The 19,194-nt window shown below is 44.5% G+C and overlaps 1 protein-coding gene across 1 annotated transcript in view; it reads left to right on the top strand.

Moving 5' to 3' along the window:
- Window positions 1-14,833, top strand: part of CERS5 (ceramide synthase 5) — a 96,150-nt gene extending 81,317 nt beyond the window's left edge. Inside the window, exons 7-10 of the mRNA XM_040426004.1 lie at window positions 1,322-1,450; window positions 2,380-2,486; window positions 5,552-5,708; window positions 14,524-14,833. Of these exons, the coding sequence (XP_040281938.1) occupies window positions 1,322-1,450; window positions 2,380-2,486; window positions 5,552-5,708; window positions 14,524-14,673 (543 nt within the window). The 3' untranslated portion in view covers window positions 14,674-14,833. The remainder of the gene's footprint in view (window positions 1-1,321; window positions 1,451-2,379; window positions 2,487-5,551; window positions 5,709-14,523) is intronic.
- Window positions 14,834-19,194: the final 4,361 nt, after the last annotated feature.

Raw genomic sequence — 19,194 nt, 5'->3', positions numbered from 1 at the left:
TGGATAAATAAGAATTCTCTGCTATAATATTATGATTGGGATAATTCTTTTTATAAATGGAAGTACCCTGCTGGTATGAAAGTTTCTGATTTCCCCCACGCCCACCCTGCAAAATACAGGATTGGTTTGTGGCAGACTGTATTCTGTCGCTCTACTAACGGGCTACAGTGTATGGTTGGTACCATATGTTATGGTTCCTGCTCCTTTGTGTGTATGGCTGGTAGGTGCTGGAGATGGTTCCTGCTCCTCTGTGTGTATGACTGGTACGTGCTGGAGATGGTTCCTGCTCCTCTGTGTGTATGGCTGGTACATGCTGGAGATGGTTCCTGCTCCTCTGTGTGTATGGCTGGTAGGTGTTGGAGATGGTTCCTGTCCCTCTGTGTGTATGGCTGGTACGTGCTGGAGATGGTTCCCGCTCCTCTGGGTGTATGGCTGGTACATGCTGGAGATGGTTCCCGCTCCTCTGGGTGTATGGCTGGTACATGCTGGAGATGGTTCCTGTCCCTGTGTGTGTATGGCTGGTACGTGCTGGAGATGGTTGCTAGTCCTGTGTGTGTATGGCTGGTTGTGCTAGAGATGGTTGCTAGTCCTGTGTGTGTATGGCTGTTATGTGCTGGAGATGGTTGCTAGTCCTGTGTGTGTATGGCTGGTTGTGCTGGAGATGGTTGCTAGTCCTGTGTGTGTATGGCTGGTTGTGCTGGAGATGGTTCCTAGTCCTGTGTGTGTATGGCTGGTACGTGCTGGAGATTGTTCCTGCTCCTCTGTGTGTATGGCTGGTTGTGCTGGAGATGGTTCCTAGTCCTGTGTGTGTATGGCTGTTATGTGCTGGAGATGGTTCCTAGTCCTGTGTGTGTATGGCTGGTACGTGCTGGAGATGGTTCCTGCTCCTCTGTGTGTATGGCTGGTTGTGCTGGAGATGGTTCCTAGTCCTGTGTGTATGGCTGGTACGTGCTGGAGATGGTTGCTAGTCCTGTGTGTGAATACTTTCTTTAACAGAAGATGCATGTTGAGAATAAAGGCCCTGGTTGTTATACGTATCCCCCACATGATATCTATCATATGTGCAGCGCTGAAGAATCAGAATTAAGTTGTAACAAAGTTCTGGATAACGTATTTCTCCATTTGTATACTTATGTTGCTTCTGAGAATAAAGTTTTAAGAAGTCTCTCACATTCCTTAAACCCAAGGGCATACAGAAATCTCTCTACTCCCACATCCGCTGTATCACTAGTCTAGAATTTAACTATACAAAATCTTTTCATACAATGCATGTTTGAGGCCTGGTCTCCATGTCTGAAGTTGTTTGTTTCTTCATTGACAGGACTTCTTAATCATGTTTGTTCATCATTTGGCCGCTGTTGGCCTGATATCGTTTTCTTATGTCAATAACATGGTCCGAGTCGGGACTCTGGTGCTGTGCCTGCATGATTCATCTGATTTCTTGATGGAGGTAGGTTGCTCTTTAAGAGGAATATATAAATTGGTTTCCATAGTGAATGTGCATGCAAACTGTATAATGTTTTGTGCGTCTCCTAATAATGGAGCATCGAGATAATGGATGATCTGTTATGCCAATCATCGTTTGTCTGCAGAACATATATGGGGAAGAATGGTTGTAATTGAAATCTTTTACCCCCATTGTCCTGATCATTGTCACATGTAAACGCCACTTTAGTGCCATTCGACGTTCTCAATTGTCGATTGGTCTCTTAAGTCCTTCCAGTATGCAAATATGAAGTGGTTAGCCACAGAAGTGGCAACTCCTTCACTTCTGCAAGGGGAAGATGGTTCCATGCCCTGATGCAGTCCAGTCATAATGGATAGCATCAGAGTGGCCTCATGCAGCATGATCTTTAGAGACTATGCTATATACTACTGTAACTTCAGCTGGGTTATCATCCCACTCAGATGATGATCTGGCAGTGGCAGCTCACTCCAGCCTGGGTGAGATGTCCTGGCTGAATTTAGTATACTGTGCAGTACAGTCTTGCAAGGTTTGTTGTATAGTACGAGATCATGCTGCAGCAGGCCGCTCTGATGCTGTCCGCTGTGACTGCTCGGCATCAGAGTGGGGAAGAAACCACCCCTTGCAGAGAAGCAAAGTGGTTGCCACCTCCATAGCTAAATACTTCAAATGTGCATACCGGACACAGAGCTGATTGCCCAATTGCCTGTGTTTTTGATAATTTCTTTGTTAGTATATATTAAGTCACTGTGTTTTTAGTCCTTTAATTTGCCGCGTACCGTATGTCAGTGAAATTATTTCTCTGCTTCACTCACTTTACTCATGTATAGAAAATCCTTCCTTTAGTCCCTTGAGAAAACTAGGATGTGATGTTGTATTTATTGTCTTTGATACTATGTCTTCTTCCCTAAAAGATAGCAAAAATGTCAAATTATGCAAAGTACCAGAGGATATGTGATGGCTTCTTCATGATTTTTGGACTCATGTTTGTTACCACACGACTTGTGATTTTTCCAATATGGTAAGTATGTTTTCAAAGATTTTACAGAAATCCCATAATTTCCTCTGCCATTTAAAGGGATCAAGTGTGTTTATTCTTATTAGAAGTCCCATAGCAATAGATGGAGAATTTTTTTTTTTTAGCGTTTACGGGCCGTTTTTTGCGTTCTGTATACGGAACCATTCATTTCAATGGTTCCGCAAAAAAAAACGGAATGTACTCCATATGCATTCAGTTTCTGTATTTCTGTTTTTCCGTTCCATTAAAAGATAGAACATGTCCTATTATTGCCCGCAAATTACGTTCTGTGGCTCCATTCAAGTCAATGAGTCCTCAAAAAAACGGAACACATACGGAAATGCATCCGTATGTCTTCCATATCCGTTACGTTTTTGCGGCATTATCTATTGAAAATTTTATGCCCAGCTCAATATTTTCTATGTAATTACTGTATATGTCATACGTAAAAACAGAACAGAAACGGAAACAAAAAACGGAACAACGGATCCGTGAAAAACTGACCACAAAACACTGAAAAAGCCACCTGGTCGTGTGAAAGAGGCCTTGCGTTGCATCCTTAGTATTTGAGATGGGGATGGGTTCCAGAGGATAAGCCTTAATTATCCAGATGGGACAACCCCTGTTAAGTGCTCGTTCACATTTCCACTTCTCTGGTATTATTTCTGTTTTGCTCCATCATAGATCTGTCAGATGATGGCCCTACTGACTATAATAGTGTCTGTTGGGTCTCTTTAGGCCTCATGCACACAGCCGTTGCCTGGCCATGCCCATACTGCGGCCTGCAAACGGCGGGTCCATAATATACGGGCTCCAGCCATGTGCGCACCATATCATGGGTGCGGACCCATTTACTTGAATAGGTCTGCAATCCAGGAGGCACGGATCGGAAGCACTACGGAGGGCTTCCATGGGTTTTCTGTCCATGCCTCTGCACCAATAAGTAGTGCATACAGTACTTTTTTCGGACTGTCTGATGCGGACCACAGACCCCATTCAAGTGAATGAGTCCTTAGACGGTGGCCACACGGTCATGTGCATAAGACTTATGGTGTTCATTTTACTGGACGAAATTGTGCAACAAGCTGCTTTGCTTTGTTTACCCAAATCTGTGTCCGAGACGCCTACTGGAGCTTCCAGTGTAGATGTGAACACACCCCAGAATATTTCTGCCAACCAAAGTTAGAAACCCATATGACTTTGTGGCTGTTTTATGCAAATTAGTAGGTAAATGCCCCAAGGACGTTCCCAATCCCGGCAAGTGCTCCAGGTCTCACTTGCAAACCCTGCCCCTCTTCTTCCCATTTGCCCTGATGGACATCCTTAACCTGATATTTAAGCCACTGTTCACCACTTAGAAATCTTGCGCATGTGCCGTGCCTGCTGTGGGCAGCGGACTCAGATGTACTGCACGTGTCCTGCATCGGGCATACAGATATGTGACGATTCCAGGCTACAAAACGGCGGAGCTGGGCAGGGTTTCCTAGTAAGATGTGAAACACTTCTTGGGATTCGGGCTGCCCTCAGAGGCGCTTGCAAAATGATTTGCGTATTGTATTAAAGCAATGGATGTTTACAAGGGTATGGGTGCATGTTCTTAAGTATCCGATCGATCCCTGGGAGTCATTTGGTTGGCATAAAAGTGTCTGAGAGACCTCATTTAAAGGTGTTGTCTGAGTCTAGTATATACCGTACTTAAAAAAGAATAATTTTTTTTATTTTTTAAAAGTAGACTGCAGTAATCTAGATAAACCTCTGTCGGAATATGTCAGTTCACTGTTTGCACTGCACTGTCCTAGAACAGAGCTGTCAATCACACTGCAGCTGCCCCGCCCATATTGTGCTGCTGACATTGTAAACATTAGGGGTAACCTAGCAGAAGTCACTACTGTGAGTAGATTATATTGCTTCAGATGTACTATGATCTGTATGTTATACTGGACAGTCTAGGGCAGGGATGCTCAACCTGCGGCCCTCCAGCTGTTGTAAAACTACAACTCCCACCATGCCCTACTGTAGGCTGTCCGGAAATGATGGGAGTTGTAGTTTTGCAACAGCTGGAGGGCCGCAGGTTGAGCATGTCTGGTCTAGGGCATTAGATACTGGGACAGTGGGGGGACTTTTAGCAATAATGGCGTAATTTGCACCAAAAATGTACTAAAGTTACAAATCAAAACTGGTCATTTGTTTCAACTCCTATATTAAAAGGTGCACGCCACTTGTAAAATGTGACTTTTTAAAATGTCAACTTGATTATTCGGCTATTTCTCTTGATTTGCGACATTTTTAACTCCAACGGCACAAAAATGCGACTTTTTTTTAAACCAAAATGTGCCATTTCAGCCACCTCCTGCCCAGACCACACTTCAGACTTTTGAAATATAATTGTGACTTTTGAAGTATATTAGCAAAATTTCCACTGGTAAATTGCGACTTTTGTTTCACACTTGGGACGTTTTTGTTTGTTGGATGCCAGTTTACTGACTAAACCCTGCTGTTCAGCTCATGTTAGAAAAAAATAGCATTTTAATACTTACCGATCACTTGTTCCCACCACAAGTTGGTTTCACTTTTCATAAATGAGACTTTTTAACACAAAACACCACCACATAAGCTGGCTTCATTGTCTGCAACAATTTGAGCCATTTCTGCCGGTAAGAGGCTGATGCACCAGTTTGATTGCCCCGCCCACTTTGACATTTACAGCTCATTTCTGGCATGATGCATTCTGTATGGTGACCATTCAGGAGAAAACAGTTGATATTTTGGTGCAAAGCAAAACGCCATTCTTTTTGGTGCATTTTACGCCATAATTCTGATGCTTAGTAAATCTCCCCCAATGTGGTTTGAAAACGGTGTACCAAAAAATTGTAGCCCTACAGTTTTGCTCACTGGCAATAACAAGATAATTAGGCTTCGTCAGAAAGCGTAAAAATGGAAAAATCTCCCATGCTGAGCCTTGAGCTTCTTGATTCAGCAATGATTGAAGCTGGAAACCTCCTCGCTTCTGGTCTGAAGTCTTCATTCCTGGGATTTTGATGCTGATTTTGGAATTGTGGTTTTTGCAGGATCCTGAATACGACGCTGTTTGAGAGCTGGGAGCTGATCGGTCCTTACCCCTCATGGTGGCTGTTTAATGGCCTCTTGGTAATCTTACAAGTCCTGCAGGTCATTTGGTCTTACCTCGTCATTCGCATAGCCTACAGGTCTCTGACAAAGGGAAAGGTAAGTGCAATGCAGATGGTGTTCTCACAGGGGAGAAGTGTAATAGAAATCTTTCTTTTTCTTCTCCTTGTCTGTTCCTTCTGTTTGAAAGTCCTTTATTGCCCATTTCACTCTTTCTAATCTAATGGGACTATTGCTTATCTACTGCCGCTCCGTCCTGACAAGGTGACCCTGTCAGGAGCAGATCTTCGGATGTCTTTGCACTCCCTGCCTCACTCTTTCTCTCCCTCGTTTTTCTCTGTGTCAGGTTGGAACTGGAAAATGTCACCCTTTGCCTGTAAGTCTTCTCTGTGCTGTTTCCACCTTCCTGCTTGCATCACCTTCACCTTCTGCATGCCTTTTTATCTTCACTGCAGCCCAAATTCATGAACGTGAATGAATCTGGGCTTCCAACTTCATAAAGACATGGGTGGATTAACCACAGGACCCTGTCTGGGTAGACCTGCTGTGATGAAATCCCATCCTTTACCCTGCTTGCCAGGGCAGTTGTACCCAGAGTAGAAGCTTCGGGTGCATGTGTGGAACATGCCAAATCCACCCCTGTGACACCGCCATAACATCTGCTCATCAGTTCCTATACTTACAAACTAAACGGGATTACCTCATCACATGCCAGAACAATACATTTAAAGGGGTTTTCCGATTACCTGTCCTCTTCCTTGGCCAGAGAAGTCACGTCCATCAGTCACATGGCCTTTATACAGCTCAGTCCCATCCAAGTGGGACGGAGCTGCAGCATCAAACACAGCTGCGAATCAATGTGCGGGATATAGTGTAAAGAGGCTGCAGCGCTCGGCTGATTGGCAAAGGTGCCACAACACCCAACGATCAGACATTGATGGCCTATCATTAGGATAGATCATCAATATTTAACTCCTGGAAAACCCCTTTTAATAGATCAGCTGATCAAATGCACGGTTATGGTAATTGCAAAAAGTGGAGGCAGCCATTTTGATACTTTTAAACTGTTAGGGTACGGTAGTCGGCTGCAGGCAGTTTTGGAAGCCAGAACCAGGAGTGAATAAAAAAAAGAAAAGGATAACTAGTGTCTGCCCTTCATACTTTCCCTCATTTTATGATCCAATCCTGATTTTGGCTTTTAAAACTACATGCAGTAATCTGACTGTGTCCGCACCCTCATATTACCAGGGCATTTTTGGTTTACCATTGAAAACGCACTGATTGCAGGATTCAGCTACAAAATTGATTCCGCCCAGTTTATAGGTGCACTTAAGGTTTATGTGCCTGTAAACATGATGATGATGTACTGTGCAAAGTGAACCTTGAGTCAAAGCTGCTCTTACATTCATGAACGCCCTGCAATTCTTGCTGGTTGAGTTTTGTTCTTCTCCATACAGACCACTTACCGTACTTAAAAGGGTTTTCCAACATTTTTATACTGATGACCTATCCTCAGGATAGTAGTAGATAGCAAAAAGATCACAGCAGCATGTCCGGTGTGTTTATTTATTGGAAGCCAAGAGTGCACACACACGTAAAGTACGACGTTTCGGCTACGTATTTTTCTTTTGTGCTATCCTCAGGATAGGTCATCAGTATCTGATCGGTGTCGATCGGATAAGCGTGATGTCACTGGCTTATGAAAAGCGGGGAGAAGGCTGTGGTGCTTACAGGAGTGCCGCTGCTTTCTCAAATAGCTGATTGGTGGTGGTCCTGGGTGTCGGACCCTCACCGATCAGATAATCATCAGTATAAAAATGTTGGAAAACCCCTTCAAGGTAAACGGCGAAAAGATTACCTCACTCCTATTGACCTAAATTATTACATGGTTATGCGATGAAATGTATGTGGTGTTGCCTTCCCTTCTCTTCTAAAAAAAAAAAAATAATAATAAATAAAAAACCTTATAACGACCATGTGCTGTATATGTATGCATCCTGGGCTTTAAACCGGTTTAAATTTCCTGCAATGTATCAAAAACTAACACAAAGAAAGCTTTGTTACCAAAGACAGATTTTTACTCCCACATCGTGCAAGTGGTGCTTGGAAAATGACCGCAGTGAAAGGCTTAAAGGGGCTATCCAACCCCTATAATGACACCTCCCCCCCCCCCCCCATGCCTGGTACACATTATACTTACCTGCTCCCGGCACCCATGTCACTCCGGATCCCTGCACAGCTCTGCTTAATCTCCCCGTTGTGCAGATCTAAACATCAGGCGACAAGGGGAACAGCCAATAGCAGGCCGTGACAGGGACAGCAGCCAATAGCAGGCCGTGACAGGGACAGCAGCCAATAGCAGGCCGTGACAGGGACAGCAGCCAATAGCAGGCCGCGACAGGACCAAGGATCTTCTCTGGTGTCACCCGCGATGCTAGGGAGGCTTGTCCCCGTTGCGGCTCGCTATCCCCCTGTCCCCCATCACCAAGATGTTTTGATCCGCGTGGCAGGTGCTGGTGAGTGGAGTTAGTATAATCTATATGGGGGGGGGGGGGGGGGTTGGGGTGTCATAGGGGTTAATAACCCCTTTAATGACTCACAGGGTAGTACTGCTGGCTTAAACGGCTGCCTGGTTCCCGAATATTCGGTTTACGGGCCTAAGGCTCTATTCATACGCTTATTTAGAAGGCCTGGATGCCAGTGTGAGCATAGTTCTGCGTTCATGTTTGGGAGTCCATATTGAAGACCTACAAAGCGTGGTCCTCACTTTAAGGCCTCATGCACATGACCATATGTATTTTGCCATCTGCAAATTGTTGATCTGTAAAAACCGGATACTGTCTGCATCCACATTTTTTGTGGACCCATTGTGGTCTGCATTTTGCCAAGTATAGGACATATTCTATCTTTTTGCTGAACGGACATACGGATGTGGAAAGCTTTCCCAATCCTTATGTCTGTTCCACAAAAAGAATATGTCTAAAAGATGCAAACCACATCAACGGGTCCGCAAGAAAATGCAGATGGCACACGAACCGCATTTTTTATTTTGCCGATCCACAATTTGTTGACTGCAAAACAAATAGTTGTGTGCAAGAGGCCTTAGGGAGTGTGATGACCCACTGGTTCCAAGAACACCAGGGCCTCACCTTATGACACTGGATCCAGGTTTCTTCCTTGCTTTTGGCCAAATAGTATACTATAAAATGTAGTCAGTGCGACTCCAGGTAGTTGATGGAAGGTAATTCTGTTTGAATATATAAGTACATCTTAGTGCCGTTTTTTCCTCATATGTCCTTTTGAAGGGGTTTCCCACAATTGACGTTTATCATCCATCCACCTTATATGAGCTTGGATTTCCATGATCACTAGAATGGGGTTTCAAAGCGCCTTATTCTACTGATTGCAGGAGCTATGGTTGAGCGTGCACAGTGCCTCTGCATTCGGTGTCTATCCAGCTGACAAGAACAATCGAGAGATGTTTGGCTCTCTCCATCAGAATCATTGACTTTGAATGGAGTAACTGGATGCATTATCCATTCACACTGCTCAATGTAGTCATGCAATGAGGTGGAATAGGAGGTTCTCTGTTCACCTGTTCTAGTGATCAGTGGTAAACGTCCATTGTAGTAGAACCCTTTAGGCCTTATTCAGACTTGAATCACAGATTTGTGACAGCGCACGGATCCATTTATTGTAATTTGTAAACACACAGTGATTTTCAACTGACTGCAGGTCAATGAAAAAGTCATGGAAGCAGGCACTACTTTGGTCTGTCATGGACCAAACATGCCCATTGAAATCTATGGGTCTGTGAAAACCAGTGACACAAAACGGATGGCATCAGGGTTTTGCATGTGAAACAATGGTTGTCTTCTCATGGACCTTACCATGGGCATGGACATGTGAATGAGGCTTTAAAGGCTATGTACACCTTTCGGGGCAATATTTTGTATTATTGCATTGTACTCATTTTGAGCTAAAATATTTTATTTTCAATTGGTCCTTGTTGAGCCCCTTTCTCTCTACAGCCTTGAGATTCCCTAGTACCAGGCTCTGTATTTTTACTGTCTCCTGTTAGGCAGCTCAGCTGACTATCTCTGATCTCTTACCTCCTAAACACTCATTATAGCTCAATTATTGGCCTTGAATGTGGCTTAAATAAGTGTTTATGACCTTTTTAGTAATTTAGAGATAAGGCTTAATATTTTTATGAAGACCAATTAAAAAACCTTTTTAGCCCAAAATGAGTAAAATGCAATCATAAAAAAATTGCCCCCGAAGGTGGACATAGCCATTAAAGGGGTTTTCCGGGAGTTTTATACTAATGATCTATCCTCTCGAACACCCGGGACCCCCGCCAATCAGCTGTTTGAGAAAGCAGCGGCGCTGCCTTCTCACAGCTTTTCCTAGGCCAATGATGACGCATTCATTGGTCACATGGCCTAGGCGCAGCTCAGCCCCATAGAAGTGAATGCGATACCAAGCACAGCCACTGTACATCGCACGGAGAAAGCTGCAGAACTCACGGGAGCGCCGGTGCCTTCTCAAACAGCTGATCGGCAGGGTCCTGGGTGTTGGACCGCCACCGATCAGATACTGATCACCTATCCAGAGGATAGGTCATCAGTATGAAAATCTTTGAAAACTCTTTTAAGGACCTTATCATATGTAGAAATAGATTCCTTGGCCAATAGTAAAGAGTACAGCGCTGTTTGCAGACTGTATTCTCTGGTTCAGTGTAATTCTTTGCATTCAATGCACACATGTATTGACAGTGGAGTCATAGAATCATAATTGGATTAGTAGAACTACAGGTAACAGCACACTGCTAGTCAACTGCACAAAGATATAAGCAAACACTGAAAGAATAATAGCTGCTTGGTGGCCATACTTACTGCAAGTGCAGTTAGAAGCTCTTTGCGCATATAATTGATCAAACATATGTCGAGCCCATCTACCAGACGACAAGGTGGCTTCTAATCAGATGGGTCCTACTCTAACATGCCTCTCCTGGGCTTACAGCCTACAATCTGGGCAAAGTAGTACCCAGCTATATCCTACACATGCCTCTCCCAGGCTGTGAGCCTGCAGTATGGGAAAAGTAGAATACAACTGTACAAGCTATCTGATTAAAAGCACATGGTAAATGGGCAGTGGTGCGCGGTTCAAACTCACCACCAGGGGGCGCCACCCCCCAGTGGCAGAGACAATAGGGAAGAAAAACAAACGAACCAGCACCTCCATAATAAGTAAATTTGAGAACGCAGGTGCACGCTACCTTGGCTGAAACACAATTGGATTAGTAGAACTACAGGTAACAGCACACTGCTAGTCAATTGCACAAAGATATAAGAAAACACTAAAAAGAATAATAGCTGCTTGGTGGCCATACTTACTGCAAGTGCAGTTAGAAGCTCTTTGCGCATATAATTGATCAAACATATGTCGAGCCCATCTACCAGACGACAAGGTGGCTTCTAATCAGATGGGTCCTACTCTAACACGCCTCTCCTGTCGTCTGGTAGATGGGCTCGACATATGTTTGATCAGTTATATGCGCAAAGAGCTTCTAACTGCACTTGCAGTAAGTATGGCCACCAAGCAGCTGCTATTCTTTTTAGTGTTTTCTTATATCTTTGTGCAATTGACTAGCAGTGTGCTGTTACCTGTAGTTCTACTAATCCAATTGTGTTTCAGCCAAGGTAGCGTGCACCTGCGTTCTCAAATTTACTTATTATGGAGGTGCTGGTTCGTTTGTTTTTCTTCCCTAGAGTCATAGAATCATGACTGGAAAATATATATATATATAATATATATATATATATATATATATATATATAATATATTTATTATTATTAATACACATTATGTGGCTTAGATATTCCTTTTGTTACATTTAAGTGATCCAAAACTCATATTCCAGTGTAGAAATTTACTGCTAGGTAACAGTATACACTCTCTAGCTTTATACTTGAACTTCATATCGCTTGTCTGCACCAGCGTAACATGGATAATAATCTTATGTATATAGTGCCAACCTAGACCGTAGCTTTTCTATAATGTAGAGCTTTATTCAAGGGCATCTGTTAGCTGCCCATAAGGGGTCAAGACAGTGGGCACCCAAAACCCTGTTGGCTTTTGAAGCTACACAGATTGGAGGGTCTCCACTAGAAATGCAGCACAGTTTTTAAACACCTTTTTTATGCCCTTGAAGGGGTAGTCTAGCGGGATAACATTAAGTAGATAATGGGTACATTGGGTGGAAATAAAAGAAGCATTACTCACCTTACCGATCGCTGCCGCTTTGATGCTTGCCAGGTCCCTGATGGTCTCAATTTCCTGAACCTAGCTTAATATACAGAGAGTATCAGGAGATGCCAGACAGGGACCTGCTAAGTATTGGAACAGCAGCGGCGAGCGATTGGTTAGGGGAGTAATGCCCTCTGGACAGGCATATAATACTACATTTTTCTGAATGGAGAAGGCTTCCCCTGGCAAAATCGGCTGGGTTCTGGATGACAAAACCATGGCAGTCAGCTGTCAAAGCATCTGCAATGGGGCATGGGTTTTCTAAGATGAGACAACCCCTGTAACACCTCATGCAGACAATTGTATGTATTTTGCAGATAAAAAAAATAGAGTTCGGACCGCGCATATCATCAAGGTCAGTATGCAAACAATTTTTCTTTCTTCCTTCTCCCTTTTGACAGAGAACCAAGGGCTGCAAATACCCTTTAAATGGATATCCTGCAACTAATAAAAGTTGAAAATAGTATAAGTCCGTATGATTAGGTGACCTGCACTGCACAGATTATACTTACACAGCGCTATGTCAACCAAGGCGTGTATATAATCACTTTGTAGCTTGCTGTTCTTATTTTGGCGGAGATCCACGTTCTCATGCAATACCGCAGGATCTGCACACGGACTTAATTCAGGTATACCCCAGGTGAATCTGCTGTTTTCCGATTTCTTTTCCTAGAGGTTCTGTGAATAAAAGTGGCTTCTGCAATAGTGAAGCTCCGTTGGTGTTTGATTAAAAAATTTTATTTGCACATACTCACAAACACGCTCTTTAAAATTGGCATATAAAAATCCCAGCGTCTTAAACTTTAGCCCGACCCGGGTTTCACTCCTTGAGCTTCGTCAGGTGCCCCTGACGAAGCTCAAGGAGTGAAACCCGGGTCGGGCTAAAGTTTAAGACGCTGGGATTTTTATATGCCAATTTTAAAGAGCGTGTTTGTGAGTATGTGCAAATAAAATTTTTTAATCAAACACCAACGGAGCTTCACTATTGCAGAAGCCACTTTTATTCACAGAACCTCTAGGAAAAGAAATCGGAAAACAGCAGATTCACCTGGGGTATACCTGAATTAAGTCCGTGTGCAGATCCTGCGGTATTGCATGAGAACGTGGATCTCCGCCAAAATAAGAACAGCAAGCTACAAAGTGATTATATACACGCCTTGGTTGACATAGCGCTGTGTAAGTATAATCTGTGCAGTGCAGGTCACCTAATCATACGGACTTATACTATTTTCAACTTTTATTAGTTGCAGGATATCCATTTAAAGGGTATTTGCAGCCCTTGGTTCTCTGTCAAAAGGGAGAAGGAAGAAAGAAAAATTGTTTGCATACTGACCTTGATGATATGCGCGGTCCGAACTCTATTTTTTTATCTGTTTAAACGTGATTGATCCCACAACACTTTTCGGACCTGCAGCACAGCATTGTTGCGGACTGGTGACTAATTTCTTCTGTATGTATTTTGCAGTCTGCAGAACGTGGATAAGTGCGTGTGACGACCTTGTTGCATCGGTTTTAGTTTTTTTGTGCATCCATTGACTTCAATGGGTCATTGCTTGGCATTTTTGGACCAAGTATAGGACATGTTCTATTTTTTTGCGGAAAGCACATGGATCATCTGTATTCTTTCTGCATCCGTATGTCCATTTCGCAAAAGATAGAATATGTCCTATTCTTGGCTGCAAAATGTGGTCCGCGGACCCACTGAAGTCAGTGTCCACACCAAAAAAAAAAGGATGTCACACAGACGTTGTCTGTATTTCCGCATGTCATGTGCATGAGGCCTAAGATGACTTTATAACACCAGGATTTTTGTAATTGTGTAATATAGATGTCATAATGTACAGTTTCTTGTTAAAAAAAAAAAAAAAAAAAAAGACTTTTATTTAGTCAGGATGCTTTTCCGTACAGACTGGAAACTCAGGCTGCACCTATGAGATCTGGTACAGCTGACTGGGTATCCTAAATAATAATAGCATGATCACACCCATGTGGTAACTCTATACAAGAATACCCGTGGCCAGGCCTATAGAAGGTGGCCATTACTGGCTCTGTGGATTGAGCAGAATATCTGTCTCGTCACAAGGACCCATGATTACTACAGTGCTAATGCGTCCTGTATTTACGCCTAACCGTGCTCTTACTAAGTGCTCATGCCCACGACCGTATGCCCTCCGAGACATACGGTCCGAGAGCGGGCCATATGTCCCAGAGCGGCATACATTGTGCGCACGGGAGCGCACAGCATTATAGGTCACTATGATGCTGTGCGCATCGGGCCGCCTGCAGGGCTATTGTACTGCACTCATATGATCTTATGAGTGCGGGACAATAGCCCCGCGGGCAGCCCGAAGCTCACAGCATCATAGTAACCTATAATGCTGTGCGCTCCCGTGCGCACGATGTATGCCGTTCCGGGACATATGGCCCGCTCACAGACCGTATGTCTCGGAGGGCATACGGCCGTGTGCATAAGCCCTAAGTGTGGTGCTTGTGAAGAGATTAATTCTACATTACTAATGGTGATTAATTTCCTCTCCCCTTTTTTAAAGGTGTAAAGACAAATATTTGTTAGTCATTGCCTTTCAATTTTTTCTTTTGCCAGGTATTGAAAGACGAACGCAGTGATATAGAAAGCAGCTCGGAAGAAGAGGATACAGCATTAAATGGCACAAAATCAGTCCATAACACATCCAGCAATGGGGCCAACCGGGTGAATGGCCATGCGTCAAGTGGCCAGTGGTCTGAAGAATAAGTGAATGGACAGCCCAGCAACATAGTAATACAAATGCCTTGCAAAAGTATTCGCCCCTTGACTTTTTTCGTGTTTTGGTGCCTCACAACCTGGAATTAACATGGATTGTTTAAAGATTTGCATCATTTTATTTACAGAACATGCCCGCAACTTTGAAGATTTTTTTTAATTTTTTTGTATTGTGAAGCAAACAACAAATAGGAAAAAAATAACAGTAAACGACAATGTGCATAACTATTCACCTCCATAAAGTCAATACTTTGTAGAGCCACCTTTTGCGGCAATCACAGCTCCAAGTCTGACCACAGATTTTCTATTGGATTGAGATCTGGGCTTTGACTAGGCCATTCCAACACATTTACATGTCTCCCCTTAAACCACTCAAGTGTTGCTTTAGCAGTGTGTTTGGGGCCATTGTCCTTCTGGAAGGTGAACCCTCCGACCTAGCCTCAAATCACGCACAGAGTGGTACAGGTTTTGCTCAAGAATATCCCTGTATTTAGCACCATCCATCTTTCCCTCAACTCTGACCAGTTTCCCAGTCCCGGCTGCTGAAAAACATCCCCCCAGCACGATGCTGCCACCACCATGTCTCACTGTGGGGATGGTGTTCTTTGGGCGACGTTTTGCGTTGGCTTTGTGCCAGACATAGCGTTTTCTTTGATGGCCGAAAAGTTCAATTTTAGTCTTATCAGACCAGAGCACCTTCCTCCATACATTTTGGGAGTCTCCGACATGTCTTTTCACAAACTCACAACATGCCTTTTTGTTTTAAGCTGAAAGTAATGGCTTTCTTCTGACCACTCTGCCATAAAGCCCAACACTATGGAGCGTACAGCTTATTGTCGTCCTATGTACAGATACTCCAGTCTCTGCTGTGGAACTCTGCAGCTCCTCCAGCGGTATGTTGGGTCTCTGTGCTGCCTCTCTGATTAATGCCCTCCTTGCCCAGTCTGTGAGTTTTGGTGGGCGTCCGTCTCTTGGCAGGTTTTGCTGTTGTGCCATGTTCTTTCCATTTGGTTATGATAGATTTGATGGGTCTCCTGGGGATCATCAAAGATTGGGATATTTTTTTATAACCTAATACTGACTTGTACTTCTCAACAACATTGTCCCTTACTTGTTTGGAGAGTTCCTTGGTCTTCATGGCAGTGTTTGGTTAGTGATGCCTCCTGCTTAGGTGTTGCAGCCTCTGGGGACTTTCAAAAAAGGTGTGTGTATGTAATGACAGATCATGTGACACTTAGATTGCACACAGGTGGACATAATGTCACAAATTTTGTGACTTCTGAAGGTAATTGGTTGCACCAGAGCTTTTTATGGGCTTCCTAACAAAGGGGGTGAATACATACGCACAGGCCAATTTTCGGTTTTCTATTTCTAAACAATAGTTTTATTTATATATTTTTCTCATTTCACTTCACCAACTTAGACTATTGTGTTCTGATCTATCACATAAAATTCAGATTAACAAAACATTGAACATAAAGGGGTATTCCCATCTCAGACAATGGGGGGCATATCGCTAGGATATGCCCCCATTGTCTGGTAGGTGCAGGTCCCACTGCTGCTACCCGCACCTACAACGAGAATGGAGCGGGGAGAGCTGTGGCTGGAGGACCCCGGATTTTCCACCACCAAGCGCTGCTCCCATAGAAGTGAATGGGAGCGCACTGCGCACGCGCGGCCCCTGCTCCCATTCATTTCTATGAGGCAGACGGAAATCAGCGCTTGGCTATTTTCAGCGGACCCATATAAATGAATGGAGGGCGGCTGCGCATGCGCAGTGCGCCCTCCGTTCATTTTCCTGCTCCGTTCTCATCGTAGGTGCGGGTTCCAGCGGTGGGACTCGCACCTATAAGACAATGGGGGCATATCCTAGTGATATGCTCCCATTGTCTGAGATGGGAAAACCCCTTTTAGGCTGTAATGTAACAAAATACAAAAAAAGTCAAAGGGGGTGAATACTTTTGTAAGGCACTGTATGTTCCCTTTTGTAAAAGACATGTCAAAAGACTTGGCCATTTCTCACAAACAACCAGTCCTGAACTGAGCCGCCCCTGGAGGGTGAAGCACATTCTGCACCAGACAACGGCCAGATGTCGCCCGGGCCATGACTTAACATTGGTTCATCGGATCTGGATTAGCACGCGCTGGCTGCCATATACAGTCTACTTTGATGAATCTGCACCTTTTATAAACTGTGTGCTCAATACCCCCCCCCCCCCCCCCCCCCTTTCTCCATTCATCCTTGTTCCTTGTGGGAAGCAACGGTTGCGCTGTGGCAAGGATTGCGTTTTATTGGGCCGGTGTTACACTTAGTTGATTGGCGGTAGTCGATCACAGGGCCATGGTCTTTCTTTAGATGTTGACTGTGGATGAGACTACCCTCTCCAGCTCCCACATAGCTGTGCCAGGTACAAGGGGTGGCCACCCTTTCACAAGCAGTGTGTGGAAAGTGATCAGGAGTGTGCGCCTTTTTGTCCTATTTTATATAATTATTGTTTACTTCAGTCTGTGAAAAAAATAAAACAAAAAAAAAATAGGCAAATTTTTCTTTTTTTTGTCTTTAATTGAAAGGCAGTTTCAGTGTTCTGTCTTGACACTAACATGGTCCCCTCCGATATGAAGGGATTTTCCAGGACTTTTAAATGAATGAATAGGTCAGAAATATCAGTTTGGCAGGGTCCAACTCCTGACGCATTTGCCAATCAGCTGTCCTGCAGAAGCTCCAGCACCCAAAATACACAGTGCCGTCTGTGTGTAGTGGATGCAGCTGATTACCTCAGTGGTGCTTCCAATTACTTAAATGGTAGCAGTGCTGCAGTAACCAGCTCCATTCAGTACACAGTGGATGGTGCTACTTCAGGGTCCTGCAAAAAGGACAGTTTAAAGTTGTTGGGCACTAATTTATACCGTATTTTTTGCTTTATAAGACGCACTTGATGATAAGAAGCACCTAGGTTTTAGAGGGGGACAATAGGAAAAAATATTTTTCATTAGACCTTAGATCAGGCCAGCAATCAGACACCCAATGTTAATAAGACCCTCAATCAGACCTCAGATCAGCCCCTATGCCATTTATGAGCCTCCAGTATGAGCCCCCATGCCATCTATAAGCCTCAGTGCCATTTATGAGCCCCCCATGACACAGAACAAATAAAATAAAAAAAACACTTACCTCTCCTGCTCTGGACTCTGCCGCTCCTCACCTCCAGCACGCTCTGTCTTCTTCCTGCTGTGGCTCTGCTGTTACCCGATGCGCACAGCGTGAGGCCCCAGAGCACACTCATGCTGTGCGCAGCACAGCTGAGGACCAGGAAGCGGTGAGTACAGAGCCTTCACCGCTTCCCGGTGCTAATGAGCGCTTCCATAATGGAAGCGCTCATTAGTATTCGCTTTATAAGATGCAGGGCCATTTTCCCCCCACTTTTGGGGGAAAAAAGTGCTTCTTGTAAAGCGAAAAATGCTGTATAATTTTTTTTTTTTTACAATGTATTTGGAAAGTTTTTCCCCATCATTCTGCACTCAATGCCCCATAATGAGAAAGTGAAAACAATCTTCAAAATATTTGCTAATGTATTGACAAGGAAAAGCTAAAATCTTTCATTGACCTAAGAATTCAGACCCTTTAGGCTACTTTCACACTTGCGTTTGGGGTTCCGCTTGTGAGATCCGTTTGAGGGCTCTCACAAGCGGACCCGAACTGATCCGTTCATCCCCAATGCATTCTGAATGGATAAGGATCCATTCAGAATGCATCAGTTTGGCTCCGTTCCGCCTCCATTCCGCTCTGGAGGCGGACATCATTGGTGGCAGCGGAGAGTTCCGATCGGAGTCCCAGTTTAATCGCTGGGGCTCCGATCAGTTACCATGGCAGCCAGGATGCTACTGCAGTCCTGGCTGCCATGGTTACTTAGCAATTTTAGGAGCACTATACTTACCTGCGCTGTCTGTGGCCGGCCGGGCGCTCCTCCTACTGGTAAGTGACAGGTCTGTGCTATATGCAATGCGCCGCACAGACCTTTCACTTACCAGTAAGAGGAGCGACCGGCCGGCCACAAACAGCGCAGGTAAGTATAATGCTTCTAAAATGGCTAAGTAACCATGGCAGCCAGGACTGCAGTAGCGTCCTGGCTGCCATGGTAACCGATCGGAGCCCCAGCGATTAAAGTGGGACTCCGATCGGAACTCTCTGCTGCCACCAATGATGGGGGGGGGGGGGGTGATTTTAATTGGGGGGGGGGGGAGAGGGGAGGCCGCACTGGCAACCAATGAATTTAATACTGGTGAGGGAGGAGTGGCCGCACAGGCCACCAATGAATTTAATACTGGGGAGGGAGGGGGGGCCACACTGGCCACCAATGAATTTAAAACTGGGGAGGGAGGGGGGCCTGGCCCCCTGCTGCCTGGCAGCACCTGATCTCTTACAGGGGGCTATGATACGCACAATTAACCCCTCAGGTGCGGCACCTGAGGGGTTAATTGTGCGGATCACAGCTCCCTGTAAGAGATCGGGTG

The sequence above is a fragment of the Bufo bufo genome, chromosome 3 (genome assembly GCF_905171765.1).
Source record: "Bufo bufo chromosome 3, aBufBuf1.1, whole genome shotgun sequence".
Classification (NCBI taxonomy): domain Eukaryota; kingdom Metazoa; phylum Chordata; class Amphibia; order Anura; family Bufonidae; genus Bufo; species Bufo bufo.
This window is presented reverse-complemented; position numbering and strand designations above follow the sequence as displayed.